This window comes from Suncus etruscus, chromosome 15 (assembly GCF_024139225.1).
Source record: "Suncus etruscus isolate mSunEtr1 chromosome 15, mSunEtr1.pri.cur, whole genome shotgun sequence".
In the NCBI taxonomy this organism is placed as follows: domain Eukaryota; kingdom Metazoa; phylum Chordata; class Mammalia; order Eulipotyphla; family Soricidae; genus Suncus; species Suncus etruscus.
This window is the reverse complement of record NC_064862.1, coordinates 91,800,664-91,812,920: the sequence shown is the minus strand read 5'-3', so window position 1 is coordinate 91,812,920 and position 12,257 is coordinate 91,800,664. Positions and strand designations below refer to the sequence as shown.

Sequence of the window (12,257 nt, the reverse complement as noted above, 5' to 3'; positions counted from 1 at the left end):
CATTCAACGGGCCCTGGGCCTGCGTATTCCCCTGGGTTCCACCAGGTATGGCCCCAAACCTAAACCAGTAAAACAAGTGAGATGGAAGCAAAAAGGAGGAGGGAAGGGAGAGGAGATTGAGAGGCCCTGAAGGAAAGAGAAAGTGTGAACCTCTGTATTCCTCTGTAGGGAGGAAGGAAAAACAGGCCCCTGGACTTGTTCCTTCCTGCTCAGCCTCACCAGCTGCCAGCAACACTAGCACAGTGCAGACTCAAGACAGGGGGCCTCAGGGAGACTTTGAATGAGGCCTCCAAACCAAGGCCTATCTGCTCATCAAACATGGTAAGAAAAAGTGAGGTGCACAAGGAGGTACCTTGCCCAGAGGCCACAGGAATCCAGAGCCATTGCCAAGGTAGCTTACGTGCTCAAGAAGAACTTACTGAACACCCACAGTGTGCGGGCACTGCTCCAGGGGAGGAGACAGCACAGTCCCTGCACTTCCTGGGCCTGTTAGTTGCCAACAACAAGCTCAGTCTTCAAAGTTTGAGAAGCGCCAATACCATGGGCAAAGCTGTCCAGGTCAGGGTGGCCAAGATGGGCAGTGCTGCTGGTGGAGGCCTGCTGTGCAGGGTGGGGTGGGGGGCAATCTAGAGTTAGTGGAGGGCAGAAGATGGAGCCATCAGGGGGAACCATCGGGAGACTGACGTGCTAAATGAAAATAAAGAACGAAGTAGTAAGAAGGTAGCACCTGGGGGCCAGAGAGATAGCATGGAGGTAGGGTGTTTGCCTTGCATGCAGAAGGTCAGTGGTTCGAATCCCAGCATCCCATACGGTCTCCCAAGCCTGCCTGGAGCGATTTCTGAGCATAGAGCCAGGAGGAACCCCTGAGCGCTGCCCAGTGTGACCCAAAAACCAAAAAAAAAAAAAAAAAGAAAGAAAGAAAAAAGAAGGTAGCACCTAAATTCTACTACAGTCCCTCAGATCCCAGAAACTTAATGAACTAGAAATGGAGCCTGGCCAGCAGGATTCAAAGGTCCCAGTGGGTAAGGTGTTTGCCATGCATGGAAAACTTCCTCTTAAATAAGGAACAGAAGAGCAAAAGGGGCGGGCAGTTAGCCCAAGGCACAGAAATCCTCCTGGACCAGCTCTCAGCGCTGGCCATGCCATACTCACTCTCCATCTCCCAAAACCAAGCACCTTCATTTACCTTGAGCTTGAAATGAGAGAGTGTCACCCACAGCCTCCCCAGTGGGGTCCATGTGGTACCGGTCAGCTTTCTCTTGCAGCACAGCACCTAAGGTCTCCTGAGCAATTCGCCTTGCTGCCATGTTTCTCCAACCTGCAGTGAAAGCGCAAAGGTCACTGAGACCAAACAGCTGATGCTCCCAGATCCCAAGTGTCACTGAAAACTCCAAGCATGGAAGCAGTAACCCAGCATCCAGCCTGGAACTACAGAAGGGGTCCAGACCTTAGAGAGTTTTCCCCTCAAGAAGTTCTCAGGTGGGGTGAGCCATCCCAGGCTTGATTCCCAGCACCACACATGATGCCCCCTGTCTTTTCAGGAGTGATCCTTGAGCGCAGAGCCAGGAGAAAGCCCTGGGTACCTCTGGGTGTGGCTCAAAAGCCAAAAGAATAAAGTTCCCGGGCCTGGAGAACTTACTTAAAGGGCTGGAGGTCACGCTTTGCATGCTGGAGACCTGGGTTTCATCCCCAGAATTGCATGGTCCCAACATTACTAGAAACAATCTGAGCACCACCTGTGTATACCCTGCCCCTCTAAAAAAAAGTTCACTGGTTCCCAGCACTGCCAGGGATAGCTGTGGTAGCCCCTGAGAACCATGGGGCTCATACAATGAATCATCAGGTTCCCTTGAGCACTTTTTTTTTTTTTTTTTTTGGTTTTTGGGTCAACACCCACCAGTGCTCAGGGGTTCCTCCTGGCTCTACGCTCAGAAATCACTCCTGGCAGGCTCAGAGGACCATATGGGACGCCAGGATTCGAACCAATGACCTTCTGCATGCAAGGCAAACACCTTACCTCCATGCTATCTCTCCGGCCAACCTTGAGCACTTCTTGAGAGAACCCCCCCCCCAAAGAAGCTCACAGGTAGACTGTATCCCTGAAACTGTTTTATTGGGGGGATAATACCCCTGAAATTGTATGTCTATTTATTTTGGTTTATAATCTGGGGTGCTCAGAGATGACTCCTGGAGTCAGCCAGGTGCAAAGAAAGAGCCTGCTTTGCTCCCTCCCAACTTAAGTATAAAAGAAGCTCAAGGGCCGGAGCCATGGCGCAAGCAGTAGGGCCATATGGTACCCTGAGCCAGTCAGGAGCGATTTCTCAGTGCAGAGCCAGGAGTAACCCGAGCGCCCACAGGTGTGACCCCAAAACCAAAATAAATAAATAAAGAAGCTCAGGGGGGCTAGCACAGGAGAGATACTACATTACATTTAAATGCAGCAGACCCAGGACAACCCTGATTCGATCCCTAGCATTCCACATGGTCCCACTAGCCTGACAGGCTCGACTTCTGAGTGCAGAGTGCTGCCAGGTGTGGCCCCCCCCAAAAAAAAACAAAAAAGGGCCCAGAGAGATAGCACAGCGGTGTTTGCCTTGCAAACAGCCAATCCAGGACCAAAGGTGGTTGGTTTGAATCCCGGTGTCCCATATGCTCCCCCGTGCCTGCCAGGAGCTATTTCTGAGCAGACAGCCAGAAGTAACCCCTGAGCACCGCCGGGTATGACCCAAAAACCAAAAACCAAAACCAAAAACAACAACAAACAAACAAAAAGCAGCAGCAGCTCAGGGGTCTGTGGTCTGTGCCGGATGAGGAGAAATATGAACTACAACCACTGACTTGCCCCTCTCTTGCCTACTTGGTTACAATCCCTTAAAAAGATTAAAACAATGGGCCGGCGCGGTGGCGCTAGAGGTAAGGTGTCTCTGCTTTGCCAATGCTAGCCTAGGACGGACCGAGGTTCGATCTCCCGGTGTCCCATATGGTCCCCCAAGCCAGGAGCGACTTCTGAGCGCATAGCCAGGAAAGTCACCGGGTGTGGCCCAAAATCCAAAAAAACAAACAAAAACATATTCCCAAACCTAACTCTGGGCTATGGATCTGATTTTCAGGAAGAGCCACTCAGCACCCTTACCCCACCGTTCTCAAAATCTTTCTTTCAGGGAACAAACAAACAGCACCTTATAATTGCACTGAAGACGACTACTCTGAACCTCCCCTTTCACACAAGAGTACCACAGGGGGCGGAATCAACCGCTTTGGGAAAGTCTTCAAAGGTGATGCTCCAGAGCCAGCTTTGGCAGAGTCCTGAGAACACACTACAGGATGCACCCCGCTCCCTGGGGAAAACAAAAAACAAAAAACAAAAATAATGCTACTCCATAAATGCAGTAGTAGGGTCCCAGCTGGCAACTGAAGATAACAGTGTCAGAGAACCAACAACCCCGCTCCCAAGCAAAGGCGGACACGTGACTGTGACTGTTCCTCCTCCAGGCACCGCTTTCAAAGGGGTGGGAGGGAGACTTGTGCTGGGAAAGGCGGGGGCACTGGGAGGGTGGCAAGAAGGACTCCCCATGCCACTCAAGGCCACTACTCAAGACCCACCAGCTGATCATGTCAGCACAAGACACAAAAGTTAAAAGGGAGGTTTGGGTTCTGTGGTGACACCCTCAAGGTCACACCTTGTCCCCCAACCTGGCGGGAGGGGTAATGCACTAGTCAGACATTATGGGCAGAACCAGAAGGTGCAGCAGAAGTGCTTTATGGGGTGCTTAGGGGTGAGGAATCCCTCCCACCTTGAAACCTGGAACCCTGACTTCTGTCACTTCTCCCAATCATCATACAGGGGGTAAGGGGTTTGGTGACTCCAGATTCCAGGAGGGAAAGTGAGGCTGGGACGTGTTGGATTCCCTCTGGGTCTCCCCTTCCCCATCGCTGCAGTGGACAACTCGTATGGGTTTGGGGGAGGGGGCACAAAACCAGCTCAGACAGGCTAGGGGCCACACCAAAAGGGCGATGATCATACACCGCTCTATTCCCCCCAGAAGGAGCTGCAACTCTCTTCCGCCTCCCTGTCCCCACCTGCCCAAGCACATGAAAAGGGGCAAAAAAAGGGTTGCAAAAAGTCAGGCAAGGGAGACACCCCTTCCCACAGCTCCCAAGGCCCAGCCCCCTCCACCTGTTCTCACTGGGTTCCCCCTCAGCCCTCCACTCCCCTCAGCTCTGCCCCCAAAGCAACCCTGGTAGCTCACTTTGCAGCCTGGACCCCCACCTCACTTTTCAGTCAGACCCCACAACCAGACATGGGGCCCCAACCACACCCCTGACCCCTATCCCTTTAGTCGGGCCCCTCAGCTGGCCCCCACCACACCCCCGGCTTCTCACCCCTCAGACACCCCCAGAATCCTCACCCCTCACTCTTCCCCTGACCACACCCCGGACCCCTCAGTCTTCTCACCCCTCAGACAATTTAAGACCCTCATCCTTCAGACACCCCAGGCCCCTCACCCTCAGTCTAGCCCTCACCAGATCCCCAATCCCCCACCCCTCAAGTTGGACACCCCTGACCCCCCAGTCAGACCCCGATCTCCCACCCCCAGTCGACCCCACCCCAGCCCCTCAGTCAGAAACCCCTGACCCCCTACAAATAAGGACCCCAGGACCTTCATCTTTCAGTCAGGCCCCCCCAACCCCCTACCCCTCAGTCAACCCCCCAGCTTCCCCTCAGTCATTCCCTCACTCCTCAGGCGAGCCCCACCAGATCCCAGACACTGCACCTCAGTCAGACCCCCGGCCCCCACCCCCAGTCGACCCCCCAGACTTCCCACCCCTCAGTTGTGCCCTCACCACACCTGAGACCCTTCAGTCTTACCCCCGACCCCTGACACCCCAGGACACCCCCAATCAGTCGAGCCTCCGAACCTCCCCACCCCTCGGTATGGACACCCTGAACCCCTCCACCCCTCAGACACCCCAGGTCCCTCATCCTTTCAGAGCCCCAAACCCCACTCCCAGTCGACCCCCCCTCAGTCGGACACCCCGGACTCCACACCCCTCAGTTGTCCCCTCTACACCCCAGATCCCTCAGACCCCCCCAGGACCCCCCAATTAGTCGGTCGGACACCCCCAACTCTCCACCCCTCAGACACCCCAGGTCCCTCATCCTTCAGTGGGACACCCCAGAACCCTACCCCTCAGTTGTCCCCCCACCTCCCAGGCACCCCAGGACCCCCCAACCAGTCGAGTTCCCACCTCTCGGTCGGACACCCCAAATCCCCACCCTCAGGCACCCCAGGTCCTTCATCCTTCCGTCGGACACCCCCAGACCCCCATCCCTCAGCTGTCCCTTCACCCCAGACACCCCAGGACCCCCAGTCAGTCGAGCCCCCCCCTCGGTCGGACACCCAGGTCCCGCATCCTTCATCATCCGGCCCCCCGCCCCCCAATCAGGCCGCACCACACCCCCGGGCCCCGCCCCGCCCCTCAGCCGGACCCACCCGGCCTCTCGCCCCGCTGTCAGCCGGCGCCACCGCACCCCGCCCGCCCTCCCGGCGCCCCGCCCGGCCCCGCACCCACCGAGCCCGCCGCGCGCCCAGCGGAGCCGGAGCCGGAGCCGGAGCCGCCCCCGCCGCCGCCTCGGGCTCTCGGGCTCTCGGGCTCGGCCGCCGCCGCGCGGGGCGGGGCCATGCAAATGAGCAACGGTCTCCGCAGCGCCGCGCCGCGCACGCGCAGGCCGCCTCCGGGCGCGGGCGCGCACGCGCACACCGCCGCCGCCGCCGCCGCCGCCGCGCCCGAGTGCGCACGCGCCGCGCCGCGCCCCGCCCCGCCCCGCCCCGCCCCACTCCCGCGCCTCGGGCCGCGCGACCAGATCCCGGCGGCGGCGGCGGCGGCGGGGCCCGGGAGGCGGCGACGGGGACGCAGCGCCGCCGCCCACCTAGAGGTCCACGCCCGACGGCAGCGAGCTCGCGGGGAGCCCCCGGGAGCCCCCACACACACGCCGGCCCGGACCCGGGCTCCGATCGCGCGGCAGAGGGGGAAACCCGTGGAGGCGGCGCCACTGCGCGTGCGCGGGACGAGCCCCACCCGCGACCACGTGGCCGGGCGCTAGGTGGGTGCGGGGGTGAGGGGGACCCGCCCGGCAGCGCCCCCCGCCCATCGGAGCCCCCCCACCCCGCACTCTCATTCATTCATTCATTCATTCCTGTCCCGGTGCGCACAGGAGCTGGAGGAAGTCGGGGATCCCCTTGGGAAGGCGGCACCCCCAGTGAGGGGCCCCTCCGCTCACCCCCATCTCAGGCGCCCAGGCCTGGGGTGCAGCAGCACCTGCTGTTCTGTCTCTTCCCTGGATCCCTGAAGCACGCATCCCCGGGTGGTCCCACAGCCTGAGTGCTAGGGTCCCGTGTTCTTATGCAGCCTGACTTTTTTTTGGGGGGGGCACAGTCAGCCATACTCCGGGAACCTCAATGTCTAGGATGAAAACTTGGTGCCAGTCCCCCATTTTTTTTTGCATTTCGACCCTTTAAATCATGCCCATTGCTAGCTTTAGTCACACCTCTCCTCCTCCACCCTTGGTACCTGTTGTGGAGACTTGGGGGTGTCCCGGAGTGGCTGGACATCTTGTGGGGGTGTGTGTGAGGGGGTCCAGCCCGCTGTCAGGATCAGGAGGGGGGCGGGGTGGGAAGCTGCATGTCCACTGCCAAACACCCCCGGGTGTCAGGCTGCTCCCCAATCTTGCCCTCTCCCCTTTGCAGCAGGGGTTCAGGCTCCAGCATGGCCTCTCGGCGCATCACCCAGGAGACATTTGACGCTGCGGTTCGGGAGAACCTGGAGGAGTTTGGCCTGGAGCCCGCTGACGCACTGCAAGAGGCCGTGGAGCAGTTTGAGTCTCAGGGTAGGCAAGGGGGTAGCCCCGGGTGAACCCCCAATAACTCCCCCCACATATGCTTCTTCTCAGTTCTGTGTCCAAGAGAGGCCAGGAATCGAACCTGGTTCTCCTACACACAGACTACATGCCCCATACGGGCCCTCTGAGGCGCCTCACTCAACCCTGATTTTTTGTTTGTTTGTTTGTTTTTGGGCCACACCCGGCATTGTTAAGGGTACTCCTGGCTCTGCGCTCAGAAATCATTCCTGGCAGGCTTGGGGGACCATTTGGGATGCTGGGAATAGAACCGCGGTCCATCCTAGGTTAGCTCGTGCAAGGCAAACACCCTACCACTTGCACCACCACTCCGACCTCACCTCATCCCTGATATTTTTTGTTTGTTTTTGTTTCTGGGCCACACTCGCAGTGCTCAGGATTACTCCGGGCTCTATGCTCAGAAATCACTCCTGGGCCCGGAGAAATAGCACAGCAGCATTTGCCTTGCAAGCAGCCGATCCAGGACCAAAGGTGGTTCCAATCCCGGTGTCCCATATGGTCCCCGGTGCCTACCAGGAGTTATTTCTGAGCAGACAGCCAGGAGTAACCCCTGAGCATCTCCGGGTGTGGCCGAAAAACCAAAAAAAAAAAAAAAAAAAATCACTCCTGTCAAGCTTGGGGGACCATATGAGATGCTGGGTATTAAATCTAGGTCAGTCCCGGGTTGGCTGCTTGCAAGGCAAACGCCCTACCAGTGTGCTATCATTGTAGCCCCGTCCAGGATTTTTTGGTCTTTGTTTGGTTTTGTGACTACACCTGGAGGTGCTCAGGGCTTATTCCTAGCTCTGTGCTCAGGCATCACTCCTGACAGTGATTAGGGACCCTATGGGATGCCAGGGATCTAACCTGAGTCAGTTCTGTGGAAAGCAAGGGCCCTCCCTGCTAGAATAATTGCTCTGGCCCCCCTGGTGTTTTTATGGTCCTGTCACTGTTCCTTTTGTTTGTTTGCTTGCTTTATTTTTGGGCCATACCCAGTGATGCTCAGGGGTTACTCCTAGCTATATGCTCAGAAATTGCTCTTGGTTTGGGGTGCGGGGGAATCGAACTGCGGTAAGTCCTAGATCAGCCATGTGCAGGGCAGATGCCCTACTACTATGCCACTGCTCTGCCCCCATCCCATTTTTATGGGCTCTGCTCTGGGCCCTCAGACACTGCTCCCCAACTCACCTGGTCCCCCACATTGCTTGCCCAGGCCTCCCTGTGGGACTCAATTGCTTTTAATTCTGGAGACACCAGGGGCACTCAGGATCCCTCCTGGTGGGACCAAACTGCTCAGTTACCTGTAAGGCAGTCGCCCTCCGAGTTTAGCTATCACTGTGGCCCCATGTAGGCCTCATTTTGTCACTTCCTGGAGACTCTGGGGTTATCTCCCAGGCAGTAGAGCCTCCTGCCTCCCAGCCCTTCCTGTACTCCGGCTTGAACCCAGGGAGGCAGGCATGGGTGTGACCAGTGAGCTAGAATGGACAGTACCTTGTGGGGGGCCAGGCTCTCAGGAGAGGACGTCCTGGGGGAGCCTCTCTCTGTGGCTCCCCCATCGTGTCAGCTCCTGACAGTAGAGAATGAGGGGGTGGGGCCCCCTGGCTACTCCATGCTGTTTCCCCATGGGCTATGGGGTGGGTCGGGCTAGGTGAGGTGAGATGAAGAGGCGCCTGGCTGGTCCATGGGGAGGCCGAAACTTCCTGTCGACTTCCCTGCTACAGGAGTGGACCTGAGCAATATCGTCAAGAAGGCGCCCACAGTGTCCAGCGAGGGGCCCCAGGAGCCCCAACACGAGATCTTGCAGGTACTATGCAGTCAGGGCTCACATGGACTTCATCACTTCATCACTTCCCTCCTGTACATTCTAGTGGCATGATTGTCCCCAGTGCCAAGGAGTCCAGGGCAGGGATGTTGGACCTGACCCCGGGCAGTTTGGCCGCAGCTTCTGGCAGGCTGACTTCTACCACGGGTGTCTCAGGATTATGCTGGGGTGACTGGTCCTGCAGCGGGGTTTCAGGGTACATAGGTCAGATGTGGGCAAGCCATGCAGGTCCCTGTCTCTCCTCTGTACTGGCCCCAGAAGCTCAGGCTCCCAAAAGCATCGTGGCTGGGACAGGGCCCAAGTTGACCAAGGCCTCTCTGTCCCCCCAGATCCTGGTGGCTCTGGAAGAGGCAGTGGCCCAGGCGCGGCCCGCAGAAGTGGCAGCGCAGCTCACGGCCTTCTGGGAGCAGTGCCAGCGGGACCGGGCCTGCCGCTTCCTGGCAGCGCAGAAGGGTGCCTACCCGGCCCTGTTGGCCACCTGGAAGCTGGTGTCCGCCGGCGCCCCGGACCTCCAGCTGCCGGTGCTGCAGGCCCTGGCGGCCCTGGTGGACGGGCAGCCCGACCTGCTGGATGCTCAGGGCCTGCAGCTGCTGGTGCGCACGCTGGCGGGCCTGGCCGAGGCCGAGACGGAGACCGAGCTGCCCGCGCTGACCGGCGCCGCCCTGCGCTGCGTGCGCCTGGCCTGCGTGCAGCATGAGCACAACCGGCGGGCGCTGGTGGAGGCGGGCGCGCTGCCGCTGCTCACTGGCGCCCTGGCCCGCCACAGCAGCCCCGCGGGGGCCGCTGTGGTGCGGGAGGCGTGCGGGGCGCTGCACAGCATCACCTGCGACGACGACGTGCGCGTGCCCTACGGCCTGGCCTGCGACCACACTCGGAAGATCGTGGAGGAGCACGCGGGGCTGAAGGTGCTGGTGCAGGCCCTGCAAGGTGGGCGAGGGCGGCCCCGGAGCCCCAAAGGGTTTGGCTTTTTCAGGAAGAGGAAGTAAAATCAGAAAGCCACAGGGGGCCAGAGCCATAGTGCAGCCATTGTACATATATGTTTGTCTTGACCGTGGCTGACCGGGCTCATCCCCAGCATCCCAGAGGGTCCCCTGAGCACGGCCAGGAGTGATTGCTGAGTGCAGAGCCGGAGTAACCCCTGAGCACCAGCGGGTGTTGTTTTAGGTAAAATAAGGCGCTATACCTTATTTTACCTGAAACAGGTGTGACCAGAACACAAGCGCTTTCTCCTCACACCCGGAACCCCAGTTCCATCCCTGTATGGTCCCGATTGGAGCAGGGAGAACCAGGTGCAAGCCCAGGGTATTGCTGGCGATGGCCCCAAGACAAATATATATTATGTAAATTATATTATTCATAACTAATTATAAATTATATTACCATATTATTGGCGTTATAACTGAAATGTAATTATATGAATTATATATATATATATAAATTGAGGTCCAGGTGTTATGCCAGCACCCCAGGGAGGGGACCGAGGGCACCCAGCAGTGCATTGTTTTCACCCCAGAAGGCTGCGCTGGAAGATCGAGTCTCTTCTGGTGATAGAGGCTGCTGCAGCCCAGTGCAAGGCACCCCCAACAGCCGCCTTGTCTCCACACAGCTTTCCCCAACAACCTGGACCTCCAGAGCAAGCTGTGCAGCACCCTGGCCCACCTGACCACCCGCAACAATTACTGCCAAGAGGTGTTGGACCTGGGGGGCCTCACACTGCTGGGGACCCTGCTGGCCACCTGTGGTGACCACCAGGTGAGTGCCCAGGCGGTGCCTACAGGGCTCTCAGCTGGGAACCCCACAGCAGCCTCTGCCTTGTATTTGGGGGGTGTCACATTTTTCTGCCTAAGCCTGGGGCCTTCTTGGGAGAGTGTTGCATTAAGCCCTTAGGATGGACTTGGAAGGTGGATGGAGGCTCCAGGACCATGTGGCTCCATCCTCCATTAACCATAACGTCATCATCTTTAGGTGGTCACTGCGGGTATTGAATTCACTCACAGGCAGGCTTCATGAGAGATAACTTATTGCCTTGGCCAACTGATGTGGTTGCTAACCATTTACGCATGCCATTCTTAGCTTGCCCTGCAACTTAACTCCTTTCAACCATCTTCCCTCTGACCTCCACGCTGGCAAAGACCCAAAGGGGCCTAATCCCCTGAGTCAAAGCCCCTATCTAACCTTTCCAAGACCCCTTCCAGGAAATGGGTGGGTTCTTGCAGGTAAAGTTACAGGTCATATCCTCCAAAGACTCCTCCCATAAATGGGAGGGACTTGCAGTTACAGGGGAGTGCTCAGGCTATACCCCAACACCTTCGGCCGGGTGGCCCCTCCTGTCTCTGCAGGACCTGGCGAGACAGGTGCTGAGCGCACTGCGCGCCATGGCGTGTAATGATGCCGTGAAGGACGCCATCGTGCGCGCTGGGGGAACCGAGACCATCGTGGCCACCATGACACGCCACCTGACCTCACCCCAGGTACGAAATCCTTTTGGTGGGGGAAGCAGGACCGGGGGACGGGCCTGCCTGCCTGAGCCCACATATGTCCCCCCCTCCCAGGTCTGTGAGCGGAGCTGCGCGGCCCTGAGCGTCCTGGCCTTGCGCAGGCCGGAGCACTGCCGCATCATCATGGAGTGCGGTGGGGTCCAGGCGGCCGTGCAGGCCATGAAGGTGCACCCGCAGGAGGTCAGCGTGCAGGTGAGGCTCCAGCTGGGGTCTGCTTCCTTCCCCGTGTCCTTAACCTAGCCCCGAGATTACAGGGGTGGTGGTGCAGCTTGGGCAGGTTCCCTGGCCCCTCCAATAACTGTGTGGAGTGGAGCTTCTAGCCTCACCCACTACAGCTAGAGGTGTGGCCCCACCCACAGTGAGTGGGTGGAGCTAGGGCGGTTTCCTGTCCCCGCCCACTGAGATGGGTGGGTGGGGCTAGAGGCTTTAAGCCCCCCAAGGTGGTGGGGAGAATTCCCTGGTCATGCCTATAGTAGGAGTGGAGCTTCCATGACTCTGCCCACATGGGTGGAGCTAAGGATTATGGCCTCACCCACAGTGATGGATGACATTTGGGAGGGTAGGGTCTCCCCACTTCACCCACACACACACCACACACAGTCCTCAGGCCTCTCCCCTCTGTCCTCTCCCGCAGAAGCAGGCCTGCGTACTGATCCGCAATCTGACTTCCCGCAGCCCGGACCTGGCGAAGCCCATCCTGGAGCTGGGTGCCGAGGAGCTCATCACGCAGGCCAGCACCACGCACCCCGACTGTGGGGATGTGGCCAAGGCTGCCCTGCGGGATCTGGGCTGCCACGTGGAGCTGCTAGAGCTGTGGACGGGGGAGAAGGGGCAGCTGAAGCCGTGACTGCAGCTGGGTGTGTCTGGGGGAACCCCGAGACTGTGCTGGTGCACCCTGAGAGCAGCTAGCCCCAGCCCCAGCCGGCTGCTGCCTTTGCACTACCTTGAACAGGCAGCCTGGCTGGGCTGGCAGGCAGGGACCAAGGTGGGCGGAGCGGGGTTGTGGCGGGTGGGGTGGCAATAAAGGCAGATGAACACA

General features: G+C 58.8%; 2 protein-coding genes across 4 annotated transcripts in view; one reads left to right on the top strand and one right to left on the bottom strand.

Annotated features, from left to right (window-relative positions):
- Positions 1 to 6,035, bottom strand: part of SUGP2 (SURP and G-patch domain containing 2) — a 22,290-nt gene extending 16,255 nt beyond the window's left edge. Inside the window, exons 1-2 of one of the 2 annotated variants that reach the window (XM_049788475.1) lie at positions 5,937 to 6,035; positions 1,187 to 1,323 (exon numbers count right to left, since the gene is read on the bottom strand). In XM_049788475.1, the coding sequence (XP_049644432.1) occupies positions 1,187 to 1,307 (121 nt within the window). In that variant the 5' untranslated portion in view covers positions 1,308 to 1,323; positions 5,937 to 6,035. Of the gene's footprint in view, positions 1 to 1,186; positions 1,338 to 5,594; positions 5,653 to 5,936 lie in introns of those variants that run through there. The other variant, XM_049788474.1, reaches the window with a different exon arrangement.
- On the top strand, positions 5,983 to 12,257 carry ARMC6 (armadillo repeat containing 6). 2 transcript variants are annotated; one of them, XM_049788488.1, is made up of 8 exons: positions 5,983 to 6,106; positions 6,750 to 6,889; positions 8,620 to 8,702; positions 9,050 to 9,647; positions 10,327 to 10,472; positions 11,060 to 11,191; positions 11,273 to 11,410; positions 11,853 to 12,257. In XM_049788488.1, exons 2-8 carry the CDS (start codon positions 6,769 to 6,771, stop codon positions 12,063 to 12,065), a joined length of 1,431 nt encoding a protein of 476 aa, XP_049644445.1. In that variant the 5' UTR covers positions 5,983 to 6,106; positions 6,750 to 6,768; the 3' UTR covers positions 12,066 to 12,257. The 2 variants fall into 2 exon arrangements, with proteins under 2 accessions (XP_049644445.1, XP_049644446.1); XM_049788489.1 differs by having other exon boundaries at positions 6,007 to 6,106; positions 6,753 to 6,889.